Source organism: Myotis myotis, unplaced genomic scaffold (assembly GCF_014108235.1).
Source record: "Myotis myotis isolate mMyoMyo1 unplaced genomic scaffold, mMyoMyo1.p scaffold_m19_p_1, whole genome shotgun sequence".
In the NCBI taxonomy this organism is placed as follows: Eukaryota; Metazoa; Chordata; class Mammalia; order Chiroptera; family Vespertilionidae; genus Myotis; species Myotis myotis.
In genome coordinates, this window is record NW_023416313.1 from 140,431,194 (window position 1) to 140,454,450 (window position 23,257).

Consider the following 23,257-nt stretch of genomic DNA (forward strand, 5'->3'; position numbering starts at 1 on the left):
AAGCCTCTGCTGCAGCCTGGGTGGAGCGAGGTCTCAGGGAATCAACAGGGCGGAGCAAGCAGCTATGGCTGATCCTCAGCCCAGCCCTAAGGGTGCCGGGGTCCAACCCCAGCGGGTCCAGGGGTCCCCAAAGGTGTGGACGGAGTCGGCGAAGAAGGAAGGACACGGAGACAGTGTTCAGTTGATCAGCAGCCTAGCCAGGATCTCTAGCCAGGATCTCCAGCCAAGTTCTGGTCTGGATCTCCAGCGAAGTTCTGCTTAGGATCTCCAGCCAGGTTCTGTGTCCATGTTCTCTTGCTAGGTTCTCCAGCCAGGTTCCCCAGGTTCGGTCACCAGATTCTGTAGCCAGGTTCTTCAGCCAGGTTCTGGCTAGGTTCTCCAGCCAGGTTCAGTCACCAGGTTCTAGTCAGGTTCTCTTGCCAATTTCTGTAGTCAGGTTCAGTCCAGGATCTTTTGCCATGTTCTCTCCAGCGAAGTTCTTCTGTCTGTAGGTTCTGTGTAGGTTCTGTCTTCTTAGTTCTGTGTTCTAAGCTCTGCATTCTAAGTTCTGTGTTCTTACATCTGTATTTATACCAGTTGATTCCAATCCTATCAATCTCTATTCCAAAGGTTAGGGCGTTTCTTATCTCCATTCCAGGGAGTAAAGATTATGTAGTTTAAGCATGATTGTTCGTAGTTAAAGTGATTAATTACCTGCCTGGTACTTAGTTAAGAGGTTTTATTCCCTCCCTAACTTCAGGGGAAAATCCCTACCTGGGGAAACCACCTTTCTCAGAGACCTTGGTTAAAACACATAGTGCCAAGAAGGTGAGCAAACATATTAAGAACAGTATGCCATATATTCCAGGTCCCTTGAAACAGCAAGCATGGACCGGCTCCCGGCATAAGGGGCCCCGCATTTCAGTGTCCCGCGGTAATCGCTGCAAGCACCTCTTATAGAAAGCTGCCCTCGAGTTCCTAGTTCTGCCCGCTGCCAGACAGTCCAGTTTCTCCCCGTATGAGTCTGGGTCCCCAGAGACTTCCCAGAGCTGGAGTTCAGAGCAGTGGGGGGCTTGTGACTCCCTCCCGATTCAAAAAGACAGCTGCGTCCTCAGTTGCCAGCCCTTGCCGCATGTGCCTCCGTACCTCTGCACTTCTGCACCTCCTCTGAGTCTCAGTGTGCTTTTCTCTTTCCTTCTAGTTGTAGAATTTCCACTCAGCCAGTCTTCCTGTAGTTCTGGATGATGTCCGTTTTGTCTTTTAGTTGTATTTTTTAATTTGTTTTAGGAGGCAGCAATTTCCGGTGTTTACCTATGCCGCCATCTTGGTTTCTCTCACAGTTTTTTAATACACTCAGCTGCTGGGCACTTAGGCTGTTTCTAAACCTTAGCTATTATAAATTGTGCTGCTATGAACATAGGGGTGCATATATCCTTTCTGATTGGGGTTTCTGGTTTCTTGGGATATAATCCTAGAAGTGAGATTACTGGGTCAAGTGGGAATTCCATTTTTAATTTTTTGAGGAAACTCCATACTGCTTTTCACAGTGGCTGCACCAGTTTGCATCCCCACCAGCAGTGCATGAGGGTTCCTTTTTCTCCACATCCTTGCCAGCACTTGTCATTTGTTGATTTGTTGATAATAGCCATTCTGACAGGTGTGAGATGGTACCTCATTGTTGCTTTGATTTGCATCTCTCGGATGATTAGTGACTTTGAGCATGTTTTCATATGTCTCTTGGCCTTCTGTATGTCCTCTTTCGAAAAGTGTCTATTTAGGTCCTTTGCCCATTTTTTGATTGGATTGTTTATCTTCCTTTTGTTAAGTTGTATGAGTTCTCTGTAAATTTTGGAGATTAAACCCTTATCTGAAATAGCATTGGCAAATATGTTCTCCCATGAAGTGGGCTTTCTTGTTGTCTTCTTGATGGTTTCTTTTGCTGTGCAGAAGCTTTTTATTTTGATGTAGACCCATTTGTTTATTTTCTCCTTAGTTTCCATTGCCCTAGGAGCTTTATCAGTAAAGATATTGCTACAACACATGTCTGATATTTTGCTACCTTGTGCGTCTTCTAAAATTTTTATGGTTTCCTGTCTTACATTTGTGGTCTTTATCCATTTTGAGTTTGTTTTTGTGTATGGTGTAAGTTGGTGATCTAGTTTCATTTTTTTGCATGTATCTGACCAAATTTCCCAGCACCATTTATTGAAGAGACCGTCTTGACTCCATTGTATGCTCTTGCCTCCTTTGTCAAATATTAATTGAACATAATGGTTTGGGTCTATTTCTGGGTTCTCTCTCCAAAATGTTTTCAGATCTCTTTATTTGAAATTCTCTTGAAGATCAGTTTATGAACCTTAAATAGAGTAAGCCAATTTGATCATCTTTCAGGCTTAACTTTGAATGACTCTGGCTTTTCAAAAATAATTCATATCCATCATCAGAAAAAAAAACATTTTCCAAAACATAAGGTAAGCAAGAGAACATACTGTAGCTTACGAGTCCATTTCTGTAGTTGTTGTAGGAATTGGTAACACCAATAAGGTAGTTACATTGAAGGAGATAAGGCTCATTTAAATTATATATTTTTTAAATTAGTATGTATTTTATGGTCATGACAATTATAGTTATATCCTATGATTTTGAAATTAAATTTTATCACTTAATTACAGCTATATTTTGTTTTAAGTCTTTACTTTATAGTCATGTGATTTATTGCTAGAATAGAAAAGTGGCTGGAATTGACCAATAAATCATTTTGACATCTCTGAAATAATTTGATCTAAAAGGAGCTTAAATTAAAATAAGCATAAATGAAGAACCACTTTAAATAATGTTCTTGAGATGATTAAAGAGATTTATTGGACTAGATCAGGGTTCAGTCTATACGCCAAATTTGGCTTGCTGCCTATTTTATACAGCTTATGAGCTAAGAATGGTTTTTACATTTTTAATCGTTTTTTTTTAAAAACTATTTTGTGACATGAAAATTCTATGAAAATCAGTTTTCAATGTTTGTAAATAAAGTTTATTAGAGCACAACCATGATCATTTCTTTAAATATTATTTGTGTCATTTAGGCACTACATTAGCAAAATTGTATAATTGCAACAAGACCGTCTGGCTTTAAAAGACAAAAATGTTTACTGTCCAGCCTTTTATAGAAAACTAGTAGCCCGGTGCACGAAATTTGTGCACATTGAAAGGAAATAATTAGAGGAACGTAATTTGGACTCACTATCTAATATCAATAATATGTGAGCTTGAGGCAGTCTGCGTTTCTGAAATTCAGTGACATGAATTTTAGCTATTACTTTGCCAAATAAATGGAATTTACAGATATCATTTAAAAGAGCATTCAGCTTAATATTAAAAACTCTGGCTACCAAATCAGGTCTGTTTTCCACTTTTTGCCAGCGTTGTAAATTGTTTGCAATATCTGCCCATTTGGGGTTGCATGTCATGGTTATGAATAAATCAGGCTTGCCATACTTCGTTACAGTTGCCATAGCATCCTAATATCACTGTTGCATATTTCTGGGACTACCCTTAAAAGAAGATGGAAGTGCCCTAGCTGGTTTGGCTCAGTGGATAGAGTGTTGGCCTGCGAACTGAAAGGTCCCAGGTTCGATTCTGGTCAAGGGCACGTGCCCAGGTTGTGGGCTCGATTCCCAGGGGGAACTTGCAGGAGGCAGCCAATCCATGATTCTCTCATCATGGATGTTTCTATCTCTCTCTTCCTTCCTCTCTGAAATCAATTAAAATATATATATTAAAAAAAAAAAGATGATGGAAGTATTATCATTTTACCCGTCGGCACATTGTCATTTTCAGATCAGATTTGAGATAATCCGTCAAACCACTATATTTTTCAACTTAGATTGAAATCCATAATACTGCATTTGTGTGACTCGTGTCCTTACATTTTGTCTAGTATTATTGTCGATTACACTGTTGTCTCTGAGTCTTAATGCAATACCTGTTCCCCAGCCTTTTTCACCATGTGGAAAAAGAATAGGATATGTCATTGCATCTAATGTAGGAAACAGGATATTGATTTGTTTCATTTTAGTGGCATTTGGATTATTGGGATCTGGTTTACAATGAATGAGCAAGTCCCTTTCAAAAGGAGGTTCTCCATCTTCGTTTCTGAATATAACAGCAATCTCGGTTACACGGGGAGAATTATATCTACCCGGGTCACTGTTACGATCGTATTTAATTGCCATTGTTACTTCTGTGGGAGCAATACCTTTTGCTGCTGCTTCAGATTGGACTTCCTTTTCTACCTCATGTAGCATTTTGTACGATTTTGTTAATTCATTTATGTCATGCATGAGGTTGTTGATGTTGATTATGAGTCTTTCTGAGCAGCCCTGGTTTTCTGGCATTGCTCATCTTTTACTTGTAGCTTCGGCTGTATCCAAAATACAGAGTTGAGCAAACTTCCGAGAAACACCATCCGAAGGATGTAAAGTTCCAGTACGGTGATAAACTTGTCCGTGTATTCTAAAACAGTATGGCCCATATCCTGATGGCGATGCAATATTTGCACCCATGGAAGCAAAAGAACTATTTATGGAACGAATATTTTTCATGAAATTTTTACTGTCAGAATCTTTGTTTGTCATTAATTTTTTTAAATATGCCGGGTAATCTGAAAAATGTATATCATTTGGACATACTTTCCCTTTGCTACAACATTGAGTAAATTTCCCATCGGATGGTTTTTCATCCGAGAAATTTAGGGATAGGCAAAATTCACATCGAATAGTCATTCCACCACAACTATGTTCGAGGATTGCATCCTCATGTACTCCGTTTTCGCTGAGAAGACAGTTCCTACCATTATTGGTAGTACTTGTTGATGACTGTTCTCTAGACATATTCTGTTGTCGCCACCGCCTTCTTTCAACTTCAAAGGCATGTTGGTCTGTAGACATTTTCTGTCGATAACGCCGGTGTTTTTCGGCATCAGAGCAACGTTTTTCCAGTAGCTGGTGGTCAGATACATCCTGTCGCAGGCGCCGCCTTCTTTCAAGATCAGACACAAGCTGCTCTGCAGACATCTTCTGTCGATAACACCGGCATCTTTCGGCTGCAGAGCTACATTGTATCAATAGTTGTGCTTTAGACATAGTCCCACCTCTCTACTGTCACAGTCTGAGATGCAGTGAATGAGAGTCCTGGCTGTCAGGCCACTGAGAGCTGTCTGACCAAAGGCTGATTCTGGCTGATTCTGTGGGGGTGGGACTTCCTCCTCCCTGCTGTCAGTTTCCACAGCTGTGATGAGGAAGCCAGGGTGACAGAGGGAGCTGCCCTCTCTCTCTCACTCTGTTCTATGTCTAGCGGTCTCCTGTTCTGCCAAGTCCTCCAAACCTCCCGCTCTCTGGCAAAGTCTCAGGAGCCTGTGGGCGTGGCTAGGCACAGGCGACCTCACCTCCCGGACCAGCGAAGGTCCTGGGAGCCCACAGGCCTGGCTACGGCCTTGCCTCCCAGGCCTGCGAAGGTCCCAGGAGCCTGCGGGTGTGGCTAGGCGTGGGCAGCCTTGCCTGGAGGACTGGCGAAGGTCCTGGGAGCCCGTGGCTGAAGTCACCCTTGCCTCCTGGGGCGCCTGACACCCGCGTATGTAAATTAAGCACCATCTTTGTTGAGTTAATTTGCATAGTCAGTCTGATCCGCTGGTGGGCATGGCTTGTGGGTGTGGCTTGTGCGTAGCGGAGGGACGGCTAATTTGCATGTTTCTCTTTTATTATATAGGATGTTTGTTGACCACTGGCATAAATCATTTCACAGTGTGATGAGTATAATGTGGTCGGGTCTTTATTTGCCTTTGGTTGGATGTTTAATGCCTGCAATATTGTTATTCTTGGTTAATTAAAGGCAAAAATAAACCACTTAATAAATGCATTATTTCAATGAACAAAACCTTTTAAAATAAGGTAATTCCATTGGAAGAAGACTACCAGAGATCACTTTTTAAAAAAAAGAGTAGTACACGTTTTATTACATATTCATAATCAGTATACAAAAAAGATTAAAATTTTAAATTTATTTTTTATTTAATTACTGTGTTTTCTTGGTTTTTATTCTATTTTCTTCTGCATTATTATAATTTTTAGAATGTGTTGCTAGTATCCTAGCAAATTTCAAAGGGAATCAGTGAGGCTTTTGCTGTTAAGTATCATTATGAGCTGATAGATTTTTATATATTTACCAGAGGCCTGGTGCACGACATTTGTGCACTGGGGCAGATCCCTCAGCCTGGCCTGTGCCCTCTCGCAGTCCAGGAGCCCTTGGGGGATGTCCAATTGCCATGTTGCGGGAAGAGTCTCCCACCACCGCCGCGTGCTGTGTTTGCCAATGAGCCCGGCTCAGGGCTTCTGGCTGAGCAGCACTACCCTGTGGGAGCGCACTGACCACCAGAGGGCAGATGCTGCATTGAGTGTCTGACCCCTGGTGGTCAGTGCGCATCATTGCGACCGGTCGTTCCGCCATTCGGTTTATTTGCATATTAGCCTTTTATTATATAGGATGTGTTTCAACCCACTGCAGTCTTTATTCCTTTATATATATGTTTTTATTGATTTTAGAAAGAGAAGAAGGGAGAGAGAAAATGAGAAACATAGATGAGAGAAACATAGGTTGGCTGCCTCCTACATACCTCTACTGGGGATCAAGCCCATAATCTGGGCATGTGCCCTGACCAGGAATCAAACTGTTAACCTCTTCTTGCATGGGATGATAACATATTGATACCTCTAGGAAAGAAATGCTACATTGTTCACTATGGAGTTAATGAGATATCCTCCTTCCTATATAATAAAAGGATAACATGCAAATTGACCAAACGGCAGAATGACTGGTCACTGTGATGCGCACCGATCACCAGAGGGCAGACACTTAATGCAGGAGCTGTCCCCTGGTGAGAAGCCAGGCTCGTGGCTGGTGAGCGCAGCTGCAGCAGCACTAAGGATGTCCGACCTCTAGCTTAGGACATCCCCAGAGGGCTTCTGGACTGTGAGAGGGTGCAGGCTGGACTGAGGAACCCCCCTTTCCCCAAGTGCATGAATCTCGTGCACCAGGCCTCTAGTATTAGTATAATAGCAAATACTTAGGAAACTTTTGTCAGCTATGGGCATTCCCAGTGACTCTATGCTTTTATTGTATCTAACTAAATTGTACTTTTAGAATTTTCTCTACCCCCACAGCCCGTGGTATATGAGTGGGCTGATGTGCACACATGGCATTCACGCACACAAACCTCTTACAGTCATTTATTCTTAATTACTTTAGTCTGATTTCCTTTTTTTATTCCAATTCTAGGTTTTTTGAGCTTTTTTAGTACTATTTCATCACCGAAAGTAGTGAGCAAAGAGTGTTGAATTCATCTTGCTTTGAATTAACAATGGCCTCTTCCTAAAAAGCAAATTAGAAGAAAAAAATGGAAAATTAATTATATTTTAATCTAGTAAATTGCATGCATTAAAAAAAGATCGGTTTGCAAATACCCGTTCCTTTTACCATACAGCTCACTTCTTCATATGTAAATGAGGCAACTTTTTAATGATAATTGCGTAATGTCAACCATTATGTAAATGCTTATTGTGAGTCAGACATTTTTCTATATAAACTCTTGTAAGTCTCAGAAACTGTCCAGAGAGGTAAACACTATTGTAATCCCCTTTTATAGGTGAGGAAATTGAGGCAGAAAATGGTTGAGTAACTTAACCAAGTTTACACAGCAAGTGGATGGAGCCAGGATGTTAACCTGTGTTCTCATTCCAGAGTTCAGTGCAGTTCTTTGCTATGCTGCTATACTGTAGAAGGAAAACATACAGTCAGCCCAGCACAGGAATAAGAAATAACAAGTACTTATAGAAGAATTTTGAGATAACCTCAGAATTTTAAAGAAAATTACTTGGAGAGAAAAGCTGTAGGTTTTGATACCTTTTTCTTAACTGAAAATGGTGGCAAATAAAATATTATCATTGTATGTTGCCTTTCATTATTGGCTTTGTGTATTCACGATTCCTTAGTTCATAAAGGATGTTGCTCTGAAATCTTTTTTTTTTTTTTAATTTCATTTAGATGTATTACATCTGAATTTTGGCCTGGAATAGGTTGCTATCAAAAGTTAGCATTACTCTCAGGATACAATGTTACTTTGTTACCAAAACAGTATTACTTGCATTTACATGGTACATCACAGTTTTTCAGACTACTTTAAAGGGCACTATCATTTAGATCAGACAAACAGTACAAATGGTACTGGCTTCATCTTATGGATAAAAGAAACTGAGTCTCATAGGTCATAGCAGTAGTGAGGGAGCTGACACTGGAACCCAGACTTAACTTGTTAGGTCTTTGTTTTTTCTCTCTACTCCAGTACCTTAAGATAATAATTGAATCAATAGTACATTCATTGGAACCGGAATGTAAGAAAAGGGGCAAAGTATTGCAGGAGGGTGTTAAAATACGTTTACTAATAGATTTTTAAAGAGCAGCCACTTTGCGTTCTTTTATAAGTGACAAGTTGAATAAATTATAGGTCCTGCGGTTGTCAGTCATCACCTTGCTCGAGTCCTGCTGTTGTGGAAGTGTGTCTTTCCAGTGTCTCCTAAGGATCTAGAAACAGAAAAGAGCCGAGGAGATTCATTTACATGGCAGGTAACCTTAGAAGGACGAGCTGGTGCACTCTGTGGTACGTTGAGTTTAGTCTTTTTGTTCCCTTTCTTTGGCTTTTCCCCACTCCCTAACTTTACACATACTTGTATGTTTTACTTAATTTTAGAGGGAAATAACATTTTTCTGGTGTGGTTTTTTTTGAGTGGGAGGGGTGGTAGTTGAATATAATTGATTACTAGTATATCCAGTTAGTGATTATAACAGAAGTAGATGTAATAAACCAAATTTAAGAGTTCTGATCCTTAGGATAACACATGTTTTATTAGATGCACTCCAGTTGAGAAATGTCAAGATTGCTTTTCCTTAAGTAGGCATTCATTCCTCTTTTCAGCAACACGAGGGTTGGATTTAATTAGTGTTAATTAAGCATGTTTCCATTTAGTTTTTTTATATATGAAGTTGTACCCTTTATAATATATAAGCCATTAAAATAGTATTCACTATGAAAACTTAAACTAAGGAAGGGTGGGATCGCTGAAAAGAAATGAAAGCACTGATTTTGGTTTTGTTTCTTTATTCATGGTGTTTTTTTACTCTTAAGAATGGAAAACCAATTTTGAAATTAATCTTGAAACTCAGCCTAACTTTAAACTATTTATTTTATTCTATATATGAAATTAACTCCTTATAAAAACATGTGTTTCAGGTAACATTTACAAAAACCTAACATGCTGACTCAAAAGTAGCATTGTCCTACAGAATTAGTATAGAACTGGCAAACTTTAGGGTCTACGCTAATTTATTCTTCTACTTCTGAGATCTAAGTAAAACCCAGGAAAGAAACATTGTGTTAACTTGGTTAGAGGCCTCTGTTATTAATTTGAGGAAGCTTGATTTTAGTTTAGTTAGAAATAGAAGACATTAGCTTTCTTTTTATACTAGAGTTTCAAGAATTTCTGTTTGTTTTTAACTCATTTGTTTATTCCTCTAATAAAAATGCAAACACTATAGCATAATTGAATGCTTTTTTCATAGTTCCTTACATTCTGCCAAGTAAGTCTGTTCTGCCTTTCAGCTATCAAGAGCTTTGTTTCCCACTGTGGTGATCTCCTTACAGAGGAAGTAATTCAGCGTCTTCTTCCACCCCTTCCTTGTGCTGTGGATTTGCTAACTCGGTAAGGATCTGCTGGTTAGGTATGATTTTTAAAAAATTTAATAGCAGTCAGTTACCCTCTGATTATGTAATACCTTTTAAGTGCAATAATAAGGCCAGTTTCTATGATCGGCGAATGATTCCTTTTGCAGAGGAAGGCAAATATTTAGTTATGTGATTGTTTCTTATTAGTCTAGGGGAGTGGTCGGCAAACTCATTAGTCAACAGAGCCAAATATCAACAGTACAACGATTGAAATTTCTTTTGAGAGCCAAATTTTTTAAACTCAAACTATATAGGTAGGTACATTGTTATTAACTTAATTAGGGTACTCCTAAGGCTTAGGAAGAGCCAAACTCAAGGGGCCAAAGAGCCGCATGTGGCTTGTGAGCCTCAGTTTGCCGACCACAGGGCTAGGGTCTTGAAAAAATAAATATATTAAAAGGGAAGGAAAATTTCTTGGTGGATAGTGTATTTCTATACTGTTAGATTTACCCAGAAAATTAAATATGAGGCCTGTTAACCTTTTCAGGTATGCATTTTATTGGTTAGTACTTTTCTGTGTTCATAAGAACCAGGTGCTTGTTAACAGCTTCAGTGTTTTTTGTTTATATTTTTCATATGTCTGACTTATAATAAAACATAGAGAAAATCTAGTTTATGTCACAAGCATCTGTAATTTCCAAATTAATGAAATATGTAGTTTAGAGAAAGTCTTTCAAATGTACTTAATGATATAATCTTATATGTATACAGAAAAATATATTTAAGATGTGGTTTATAAAGCACTAGGGGCCCAGTGCATGAAATTCATGCAAGAGTAGGCCTTCCTTCCCCCAGCTGCCAGCACTGGCTTCCCTCTGGCACCCGGGGCCCAGGCTTCCCTTGCAGCCCCGGCTTTGTCCAGGAGGTCGTCCAAAAGGACGTCTGGTCTAATTAGCATATTACGCTTTTATTATTATAGATAATAAAATGAACACCATGAATTCAACACATCTAGAGTGGGGTTAGCAAATGTGTGCTGTAAGGGCCAGATAGTCTCTCTTATACCTAATCAGCTCTGTTGTTTCAGCTCAAAAGCAGACATAGATAATCTGTAAATTAATCAATGTGGCCATGTTTCAGTAAAACTTTACAGAAACAGGTAGTAGGTCAGATTCAGCTATCCCTGAACTCTGGAACATTAACAATACTGTTGAATTTATCTGTGTGCTCTACTACCATTTTTTATACCTTCCTTTAGAGATACTCACTATCGTGAATTTTATAGATGTCATTCCCTGCATTTTTAAAAAATGTATCACGTGTATTTTTCCCTAAACAGCACATGGTTTAATTTTGCTTGATTTTGGTTCAGCACATGGGATGCTTTTTCTGAGACTTAATTTTTTTAAAATATATTTTTATTGATTTCAGAGAAGGGGAGAGAGATATAAACATCAATGATGAGAGAGAATCATTGATTGGCTGCCTCCTGCATGCCCCACACTGGGGATCGAGCCCACAATCTGGGCATGGGAATTGACCAGGAATCAAACCATGACCTCCTGGTTCGTAGGTCGACACTCAACCACTGAGCCATGCTGGCAGGGCCTGAGACTTAATTTTTTTTTTTTACACAACGTTATGTTTCTAAATTTCATTTATGCGCAAGTTTCTTCATTCATTTTGATTGCTGTATAATATTTAATTATGTGAATATCCAGCATTTTACTTATCTTCTATCAGTGAAATAGCCAAAATATTTTCCAAAATTCTTGTGTATTTCTATAGATAGTATTCACTTCTTGACAAACACTGATCAGACATCAGTTTTAGCCCATTCAGTAGGTATAAATTGGTATCTTTCTCATTATGACTTTTATATATCTGATTCCTGATGGTTGTGTCTTTTTATATACTTATTGATCCTCAGTGTTCCCCCTTCTATGAAATCCCTATTTATGTATGCCTTTACCTATTTTTAGAAAAAATGGTTTTTTTATTAACAGACCTTTTTAATTTAAATGTCAGATGTATCAATCATTTACTTTTTGTCTTTTTTATTTTGAGAGTACGTTTATTAAAGCTGGGACAGTGAAGCAAGGAAGGGCTTAGGATAAAAGAAGGAACAGGAGAGAGCTTAGGTGGGCTGCTTTGGCTCACTGGGAGGCCTTGGAGACAGGCTCAGGGGGTTAGCCCAAAACGAGCTGCCACTGCTCATTGCTCCCCTGGTTGCAAATCTGGTGGGGACCCTTGAGTTTAGGAAATGCATTCCTGAGTGGGGAGAAAGGTGTGAGCAGGCTCCTAGGAGGGAGAACACACCTACTTTTGATTTTTAAAATCTTCCTACTTCATAGTTATGAAGATATGTTTTTATATTTCCTCTAAAATGTTTAAGGTTTTATCTTTCACATTTAAGTCTTTAATTCATCGGGAATTTATTGTTGTGTTCGGAGTGATATGTGTTAATATGAATAACTAGAATAGCAAGCAGTAGTTTTCTAGAACATCCAAATACATGAACATTGCCAGAATTTCTTAGAGTGCCTAGAAACCTCATGCCATGACCGTTTAGTTGACTTATTCTGGCATAACAATAAAAGTGATCCCATTGAATTTCTGTATTGCTAAAAGAGATGAAAACCAGTTGATAAAATGGTACTTTGCAAAAAGTAGCAATTCTTTAATAAGGTTCACTTGTTAGACGAGTGAACCTTATAGTAAACTGTCTTAATAGCAATAATGAGAAAAAAACAGAAGATAAAGAAGAATAGATGAAAGTTAAAGAAGAATGTGAAGAAAGAAGGTGATAAGAAATTTTGTGAATATAACTATTGGAGAAACACTGGCTCAGCTTGTGCTTTATTAAAAGAGAATTTGGTTTATGATTTTGCATATTTTTATGATTCGATTTGGTGATGATATTCTAGATCAAGTTTCTAATAAACACTTGGATTGTTTCCTAGTTATTTTTTTTTTCTCTCTTTGCTTCTTCGGCTGATTCCTTTTCTACCATAATAGATTTTACTGTTTACAAATGCCTCCTTATAAATTTTGGAATTTAGCCCTAACCGGTTTGGCTCAGTGGATAGAGCGTCAGACTGCGGACTCAAGGGTCCCAGGTTCGATTCCGGTCAAAGGCATGTATAAATTTTGGAATTTAGTTAATAGTTTTATTTTCTCAACAAAATATGTTCTTAGAACTCTAAGCTGAATGTATATAGTTTTGTTTTATGAAGTATGATAGAAAAGATGGCAGAATGATTTCCATGTGTGACATTTGTAATCACACCTTAGTAAAATAAATAAATAAAAATAACATTAATGTTCACTAATGCTATGTATAGCTGTTTTATGTGTATATGCCAACCTGTTCAATATTTGTACATTGTTATATAAGTTACACATGTAAGATATACTTTCTCTTTTATTTTAAGGCTTTCTTCAATAATAAAAACATATGGAAGTCCTTTGAAAACACCATCAGTAGTTTATAGACAAAGACTTTATGAATTACTGATTTTATTACCTCCTGAAACCTATGAAGGTATGTGTGTGCTTTATACCAAAGTGTTTTCTTGTTTGTCGCTAGTACAGTGCCGGGAAATAATAACTGAGTGAATTAATTACATGGCTGTTGTTTAGTGCCCTGTTTATAGGAGGTGTAGTAAGTTCAGTCTTAATCCATGTGTTTACCGTTCTATAAATAAAATACTTTTTGTTAAAATCTTTCGCTTATCTTCTCTCTTTTGGGAAAAAAATGTCTGTAGTTCTTCTAGGAGAGAATGAATAACAAAGATTAGTCTCAATTCTGTTCAGGGTTTATACAGAAATATATACAGAATATATAATGCAAATCTGTTAGAAATTTGGCCATTCCTAGTTTCCCTCTAGAGTGATTATCATATGCATTCTGTTCCACTATTCTATTCTTAACTCTGCCCAAATAGAAGTTTAATATTGAACTACTCAAGGTATAATTGATTTTATAATGTTTATAATGTAGGTTTTGCTCTAATAATTACACTCAAAGATGTAAAATAAACTTGCCTCTATTTTAAAATTTGTCCTAAACCTTCCTTGTAAATTTAAAATACAGTTTTAAGAAAAACTGTGCCCTACTACTAAGTCAAGTTGAAAATGATCACCATTTTGAACGTCTATATTATTTTAGTTTTAGTAATTTTCAGTAGCCAAACACATTAAATTGATCATTACTTTATATCTATTTTTTGTAAAAATACATTTATTGGCTTATAGCCTTATTCTACAAATAAATGCAATATAATATGTACCACAGTAGTTCAAAATGTTAACTTACAACTTCTGTATTGGCCTTTATCATTTTTGTGAATGGTATTGTTCCCCCCCTGCCTCTCTTCATGGTTCATAAATATACCTAGCAAAAATGTTTGAATTAAAGGAAGCATTTAGTCTGTACTTCTAAAGAACTGGGGCCGGGTTGGGGGGGGGGGGGTGGTGGCGGGCGGCGGATACATTGCTATTTCTCAGAAAATGTATCCAAAGAACCATTTCTGTGTGCCTGGCACTGTGCTAACAATTGTATGTATTACATTGACTCTTGGACAACACTGGTTTGAAATGCATGGGTCCACTTATACAGGGAATTTTTTTGATAAATACTGAAAATGTATTTTCGCTTATGATTTTCAGGGTATTTTTTTAAAAGATATTTTTATTGATTCCAGAGAAAAAGGGAGAAGGAGAAAGATAGAAATATCAATGAGAGAGAATCATTGATTGACTGCCTCCTGCATACTCCCTACTGTGGATTGAGCCTGCAACCCGGCATGTGCCTGACTGGGAATCAAACCATGACCTCCTGGTTCATAGGTCAATGCTCAACCACTAAGGCACACTGGCCAGGCATGATTTTCTTAATAGTATTTTATTTTCTCTAGCTTACTTTACTGTAAAGGATACAGTATATAATAAATTTAACCTACAAAATATGTGTTAACTGACTTTATATTATTGGTAAGGCTTCTAATCAACAATAGGCTAATAGTAGTTAAGTTTGGAGAGAGTAAAAAGTTACACACAGGTTTTTAGCTACTTGGGGGTCGGCACCTCTAATTCCCACATTGTTCAAGGTTAACTGTGTTATCTTATCTTGGGATAATACAATGAGCTAGTTACATTTTCCTTACTTGACAGATAAAGTCACAGAGAGATTACAGAAACCAACTTAAGAACACATTGCCAGTAAATAATGGAATCAAGATTAAAAACATAGATCTGCTTCACACTACTGCCTATCCATTTATAAGTAGCCTACTAGAAACTTACTAATAATAAACAGTCAAAGCTTAGTGATATATGTGTCTCATTCTAAGCTGTCCCTCAATGCAGAAGTTACCTGCTAGATACCTAATAAAAGGCTTAGAGATAATTGTAATGTTTCATTGATCAGATAGCTGTTAGGTTCTGGGAAAATCAATTCCCTTCAGACTTTTACATCCATTTTTACCATAGTATTTTGAAATTTATATTCAAATTGCAGATGAAAAATTGATTTTTTTCAAATCTTCATTAAATATTTAGGAATACGCCGAAACCGGTTTGGCTCAGTGGATAGAGCGTCAGCCTGCGGACTGAAGGGTCCCAGGTTCAATTCCGGTCAAGGGCATGTATCTGGGTTGCGGGCACATCCCCAGTAGGAGATGTGCAGGAGGCGGCTGATCGATGTTTCTCTCCCATCGATGTTTCTAACTCTCTATCTCTCTCCCTTCCTCTCTGTTAAAAATCAGTAAAATATATTTAAAAAAATAAATAAATAAATAAATAAATAAATAAATAAATATTTAGGAATATTAGAATATCAACTTAAAACCTACAGTGTAACTTATGATAAATGATAACTTCTGATAAATGATAAGGACTCAAATTAAGGAGAAAAACAATGTCTTGTACTATCATCTCAGAATTGAAATTTGGGAATGCAATCAGGTGTCCAAAAGAAATAATGAACATAACATTATATAATAGACATTTTTTTAAATCTTCACCCAAGGATATATTTTTTATTGATTTTAGAGAGGGAGAGAGAAAGAGAAACATCGATCGGTTGCCTCCCACACGTGCCCCAATCAGGGATTGAACCTACAACCCGGGTATGTGCCCTGGTCGGTAATCAGATCCACAACCCACAGTCCATATGCACGGGACAGTGCTTCAACCAGCTGAGCCACACTGACCAGGGCAACAACTGTATAGATTTTAAATCAACCAGTGTTCATTGGGAGACAAAGCCAGGAATTAATATGAATTTCTTGAAAAAAGAAAAGCTACATTCACCTTTTCTTGTCTTTTTCAAGTTAATTTTTTTCTAACAAATTAAATAAATATAGTTTGTAGAAAAACAAAAATATGGATGCATTAATATTTTTGTTTCGCCCTAGCTGGTTTGGCTCAGTGGATAGAGTGTCGACCTGCAGACTGAAGGGACCCAGGTTCGATTCCTATCAAGGGTACTTGCCTGGGTTGTGGGCTCGATCCCCGGGGGGGGGGGGGGGGGGTGCAGGAGGCAGCCAATCAATGATTCTCTCTCATCATTAATGTTTCTATTTCTCTCCCTCTCCCTTCCTCTCTGAAATCAATAAAAAATATATTAAAAAATAATACATATTTTTGCTTCAACCAAAAATAATTTGCCATTTCATGTCTGTCTTTTTTCCATCTTTACAACTAAGGAAATAAAATTAAGGATTTATCCTTAAGGAGTTTAATTTCTTTTTTTAATTTTTAATTCTATTTCATAGATTTATGTAATGTATAGGGTGGGGCAAAAATGGGTTTATGGTTGTGAGTATGTGTAACAGTTTATTCTTGTATTATTATTTATTATTTTTCATATGAACAACTGTAAAATTACTTTTACCCACCCTGTATATGTTTCATAACAATCAGAACTTCACTTGCAAGTATATCAGTTGACATTTTAAATAACAGCTCATACAATAATAACCTATAGTAATTTCTAAATTTTTAGCACAAAAGGAAATAATTGTCTTTAAAGTTATGCATCTAATGAAAATATGGCTAAGTAACAAAACAAGCTTAAAGTTCTGATTTTTAAAAAGTTCTGATGCTCTCAGTTGGTACAATGGGTTATCACAAAATAAGTTTATACAATCCTATATAATAAAAGCGTAACATGAAATCGAACAGTGGAACGACCGGTCGCTATGACATACACTGACCACCAGGGAACAGGCGCTCAATACAGGAGCTGCCCCCTGGTGGTCAGTGCGTTCTCACAAGAAGCGGGGCTCACGACTGGCAAGTGCAGCAGCGGTGGCGGCAGCCTTTCCCACCCCTGCTGCACACGGGCGGTAAGAAGTGAGGAGTCCCAGACTGTGAGAGCCCTGGACTGCGAGAGGGCTGTCCGCCTGCCAGCGTAGGCCTGATCCCTGAGGGGTCCCAGACTGCAAGAGGGCGCAGGCGGGGCTGATGAACCCCCGACCCCCGTGCACGAATCTCATGCACCGGGCCTCTAGTAAATTGTTTTTGTTAAATGAGACATTTTTAAAAATATATATATATTTTATTGATTCCCCACAGAGAAGAAGGGAGAGGGAATAGAAAGTTAGAAACATCGATGAGAGAGAAACATCAATCAGCTGCCTCCTGCACACCCACCACTTTTGATGTGCCCGTAACCAAAGTACATGCCCTTGACTGGAATCGAACCTGGGACCCTTCAGTCCTTGGGCCGGCGCTCTATCCACTGAGCCAAACCGGTTAGGACTACATGAGACGTTTTTAAGAATTAAGTAACTTTTCTTCATGATTGTCCAGCAGATGTAGACTTTTGTGATAATAGTGACTTTTCTGAATTTTATGCAGTAATAAGTGGGTTCTTAGTTTTTATTTCCTATCTTAGTTTTGTTATGGATCTCCTTTAAGATCTTTTAATATTTTCAACACTGAAATATTTTTCTCTTACACATCAGAAAGCCAATGGTGTGTTTCTACAATGAAAGCATACTTGCATTTAACCCTTTGAGTGCCAACCAATATCCTAGGAACTATGCTAAAATTGCCAAGGCATTTTTGCTGATTTCACAGCAGTTTAGGAAAAAAATTATGAATCGCAAATAAATGAAGTTACATATTCAAAAACTTAAGGAAACCTTTACTACATTTGTTTTCCTCTTTGACATATATTGTTTGCTGATTGTATTATAAAATACTAGTAGAAAAAAAAATTTGAATAGCGCTCCCGGCACTTTTGGCGAAAGACAGGAGGAGCGCAATCGTGCTCCCCGGCACCCTAGGGGTTAAATTTAGAATTACCTTTATTTTGTTTGGGAGCAGTTGTGGAGCAGTCACTTTAAGTAAGAAAAAGAGATTTGCAACTATTTTTATACTTAGCTGTACTTGCAAAATACCTTACATATTGTAGTACTAACAGAATTATTTTTCTGAATACCATATGTTAGCAGTTAAACTTACACATTTCTTTCCTTCATTAAGCCTTCAGTGATCCCTGACCCCCCCTTCCTATTTCCTGTATATAACCCCTCCTTTCTCTAAACTTAGTAGTACTTAGTTTTCATCTTTTATGAAACACTAGAGGCCCGGTACATGAAATTCGTGCGCGGGTATGATCCCTAGGCCTAGCCTGCAATCAGGGCCACCTTCCCTGGCTGCCCAGAGCTGGCCCTGCCCCCCACCCCGATTACCTGTTCACCATTGGGCAATCAGACCCTGGTGGCTGAGGGAAGGGACTGAGAGATTGGCTGTTCCCGCCCACTCGCCTGCCCTGCCCCCACCTCCACTGTGGGTCACCCTCTGTGTTGGGGCATCCGGCGGGGCAGGGGCCTTGGCCTGGTGCCACCCACTTCCCCCACGTTTCCTGTTCACCATCGGGTGATCGGAGCCTGCCAGCCAGGGAAAGGGACCGAGAGGTGGTCAATGTGCCTCATAGTGACTGGTCCAGTGGTTGTTCTGGTCGTTTCGCCATTAGGGTCAATTTGCATATTACCCTTTTATAATAGGACTAGAGGCCCAGTGCACAAAAATTTGTGCACTCGGGGGTGGGTCCCTCAGCCCAGCCTGTGCCCTCTCACAGTCTGGGACCCCTCAGGGGATGTCCACTTGCCAGTGGGGAGCAGGCCTAAGCTGCAATCGGACATCCTTAGCGCTGCTGAGGAGGTGGGACAGGCTCCCACCACAACCACTGTACTGGCAGCTGGCAGCCTGGCTTGTGACTGAGCAGAGCTCCCCCTGTGGGAGCGCCCTGACCACTAGGGGGCAGCTTCTGCATTGAGCGTCTGCCGCCTGGTGGCCAGTGTGTGTCATAGTGACCAGTCACTCCCAGTCATTCTGCTGTTAGGATCAATTTGCATATTACCCTTTTATTATATAGGAGTGCCTGGCCACCCTGTGTGAGTGGCTGATGTCTGTTTGCAGGCTGGCCACAGCCCCTTCAGGGTGGGGGGTACTGCTAGGTTGCCTGGCCAGTCTGGGTGAGGGGCTGATGGCTGTTTGCACACTGGCCATGCCCTCCAGCCACCCAAGCTCCCAGTGGAGGCTGGCTGGAAGCAGGTATCTGGGATTTATTTAGCTTCTGTAATTGAAACTTTGTTGCCTTTAGCAGAGGCCAGAGCCAGCCAGGGCAAGTGGAAAGCTTGGCTTCCTCCATTGCCAGGGCAACCAAGCCTCCTGCTTGCTCCAGCTCCATGGCTGCCGGCCGCCATCTTGGTTGGGTTAATTTGCATATAGTCTCTGATTGGCTGGTTTGTGTGGCTTGGGGCATAGCAAAGGTATGGTCAATTTGCATGTTTCTCTTTTATTAGATTAGATAGGACTTCCTACCTCCATTTTATAGTTATGTGTGTATATTTGTGTCCTGTATTAAATATCTTCTTGAAGGGAAGATTAAATATAATAAAACTTTTATTTTTATTAAACATGGTGTCTAAAGGTTGAATGAATGAATGATTGAGAATGGTAGTTAAAAGCTAAAGTTCTGGAGCCTGGACTGCCTGTGTTTCAGTCTAACTGTCATGTATTACTGTGATCTTGGGCAATTAAAATCTCTATTCCTGTTTCCTCACCTGGATTAACTGGACCTCATGAGGTGCTTATGAAAACTGCATGTACAACTTTTAGGGCAGTTACTGATAACATATTTTACATCTTCAATAAATATTTGTTGTTACTACTTTTATTGCTACTGATGATACATAAAACGATGGTAGGTGAACCCTTCCTAATTCTTCCTGCAACTTCTCATAAATAGACATCACCCAAGTCTTTATCTCATTGTAATGCTGTTGCTCAAAGAAACACTTGCAAAAGTGAATGTTTCTGTAAGGTGATTTTTACTCATGCTTGAAGTACTTAAAATACACACTGGCAAAGCCATTTATGCTCTAGGTGGATAAAAATTTCCTATTGATAGTCTACCAGAAATCAGAACAAATATCTCTGAAATGGTAATTTAGGGCAATGTGGTAAATAGACCAATTTTTAATATATATATATATATATATATATATATACTAGAGGCTAGGTGCACAAAAATTTGTGCACTCGGGGGGGGGGGGGTGTGGGCCCCTCACCCAGGCCTGTGTCCTCTCGCAATCTGGGACCCCTTGGGGGATGACCACCTGCTGGCTTAGGCCCACTCCCTGGGAGGGATTGGGCCTAAGCTGGCAGTCAGACATCCCTCTGGCAGCCCGGAAGCCCTCGGGTGATGTCCATTTGCCAGCAGGGAGCAGGCCTAAGCTGCAGTCAGATATCCTTAGAGCTGCTGAGGAGGCAGGAGAGGATCCCACCACCACCGCTGTACTGGCAGCCGTCAGCCTGGCTTGTAGCTAAGCAGAGCTCCCCCTGTGAGAGCGCACTGACCACCAGGGGGCAGCTCCTGCATTGAGCATCTGCCCCCTGGTGGTCAATGTGTGTCATAGTGACCAGTCATTCCCAGTCATTCTGCTGTTAGGGTCAATTTGCATATTACCCTTTTATTATGTAGAAGTGCCTGGCAAGCCTGGGTGAGGGGCTGATGGCTGTTTGCAGGCTGGCTACAGCCCCTTCAGGGTAGGGGTCCCCCATGGGGTGCCTGGCCAATGTGGGGGTCCTCACTGGGGTGCCTTGCCATCCTGGAAGAGGGGCTGAGGGCCATTTGCAGGCTGGCTAAGGCCCCCAGTGGGGACCCTCACCCATGAGGGTGTGGCCAGCCTGAGTGAGGGGCTGATGGCTGTTTGCAGGCTGGCCACAACCCCCAGCCACCCAAGCTCCCAGTGGAGCCTGGCTGGAAGCAGGTATCCGGGATTTATTTGTCTTCTATAATTGAAACTTTGTTGCCATGAGCGGAGGCCACAGCCGGCTCAGGGCAGGTGCGAAGCTTAGCTTCCTCCATCACCGGGGCAACCAAGTCTTCTGCTTGCTCCAGCTCCATGGCTGCCGGCCACCATCTTGGTTGGGTTAATTTGCATATAGTCACTTTGATTGGCTGGTGGGCGTGGCTTAGGGCATAGCAAAGGTATGGTCAGTTAGCATCTTTGTCTTTTATTAGTGTAGAGATATATATATATATATATATATATATATATATATATATATATACACACACACACACACACACACATACATACACACACACACACACACACACACACTAGAGGCTCGGTGCATGAAATTCATGCACTTGGTGGGCCCCTTAGCCCGGTCTGCACCTTCTCACAGTCTGGGAGCCCTTGGGGGATGTCCAACTGACAGCTTAGTCCTGGGGAGCAGGCCTGAACTGGCAATCCGATATCCTTAGCACTGCCACAGAGGCAGGAGAGGCTCCCACCACCGCCACTGCGCTCATTTGAGCCCGGCTTCTGGCTGAGTGGTGCTCCCCCTGTGGGATCGGGCCAAAACCAGTTCTCCGACATTACCCGAGCGATCCCAGATTAGGAGAGGGCTCAGGCCAGGTCAGTGCCCAATCGGGGCCGGGGAGAGTTGCGGGAGGTTGGCCAGCCAGGGAGGAACCACAAGGGCTCCAGGCCATGTCCGACCCATCTCCCTCAGTCCTGATCGTCCAGACCCCAGCAGAAAGCTAACCTACCAGTCTGAGCTTCTGCCCCCTGGTTGTCAGTGCACATCATAATGAGCAGTTGAGTGACCATAGCATATCATTAGCATACGCTTTGATTGGTTGAACGGCCAACCCGTTGACCGGACACTTAGCATATTAGGCTTTTGTTATATAGGGTGTGTGTGTGTGAGAGAGAGATAGAGAGAGAGCCATACCTTGTCTCATGCCTTATAGATAATCACAATGCCACCTGTGCAATAGCTTGGCCCCCAAAACAAAAAACAAACAGACTAAAAAAAAGAATCCTCTCTAGATCTAAGTTCCAAATTATTTAAAAAAAAAACAAAACAGATGGTAGAGGAATAAATTAAACTGCACTTGGAGTAGGGGGGAGGGCTGGGAGGGCGGGTATAATCATTAAAATCCAGACTGTAGAAATTTCTACAGAACAGATAATCTAATTTCTTTAGATAAATTACAGGAGGGAGGAGAAAGTAGAGGGAAAAACTTTAAGTTGAAAGAGACTTAAGATATATCAACTATTTTATGTAGATTTACTTAGAACTTGATTCAGACATAAAAGTAAACAAAACAGGTATTTGAGTCCACTGAAAATTTAAACACTAAATGAGTATTTGTTTCATGGTTTATAAAACATATTATGATCATGAATTATTTAAAATGTCCTTTAGTGATACACTATGAAATATTTATGGGTGAAATTATATTCTTTCTAGGGTTTGCTTCAAAATAATGTGGGAAATAGTGAGATAGTGAAGGAAGTTATAGGTCAAACAAGATTGATCCACTTGGTCAAGATGAATGACAATCATATGCTAGCTGTAGGGAGTTGAGGTGTCATAATACTATTATGTCTGGTTTTGTATCTGTTTGAAATTTTCCATGATAAAAACAAATCTAACACTTATAAATATTTTCGAGGCTACCTTTTTTTAAAATATATTTTTATTGATTTCAGAGAGATGAAGGGAGAGGGAAAGAGATAGAAAGATCAATGATGAGAGAATGATCTATCAGCTGCCTTCTGCATGCCATCTACTGGGTATTGAGTTGAAACCCAGGCATGTGCCCTGACTGGAAATTGAGCCGTTACCTCCTGGTTCATGGGTCCATGCTCAACCACTGAGCCACACCGCCAGGGTGAGGCCATCATTTTTTTAAACAAATATAATTTATCAGCTTTTGTATCTACCTTTTTTATTCTGTTTTTGTACTGTATGTCATTTTATTTAAAATGATAAGGTTTACACACATACATTGAGATGTGTGTCTTTTCAGTATCCAGTCAGCCTTGCAACCAATAGCACATAGTTGAGGGGCCATTCGTTTGTAGGGTATTTTTCTAGGATCAGATATATAATCTTTGGCTATGATAGATTAAAGTTAGCCAGTGTGTAGATTAAAGTTCCACCTGGGCTTTTTTTAACCCCATACTCTAA

The 23,257-nt window shown here is 40.0% G+C and overlaps 1 protein-coding gene across 13 annotated transcripts in view; it reads left to right on the forward strand.

The window, feature by feature from the left end:
- Positions 1–23,257, forward strand: part of HEATR5A (HEAT repeat containing 5A) — a 112,156-nt gene that overhangs the window by 39,343 nt on the left and 49,556 nt on the right. For all 13 annotated transcript variants that reach the window (XM_036353708.1, XM_036353682.1, XM_036353725.1 and 10 more), the window contains 3 exons: positions 8,531–8,683; positions 9,683–9,782; positions 13,180–13,289. In XM_036353708.1, the coding sequence (XP_036209601.1) occupies positions 8,531–8,683; positions 9,683–9,782; positions 13,180–13,289 (363 nt within the window). The remainder of the gene's footprint in view (positions 1–8,530; positions 8,684–9,682; positions 9,783–13,179; positions 13,290–23,257) is intronic.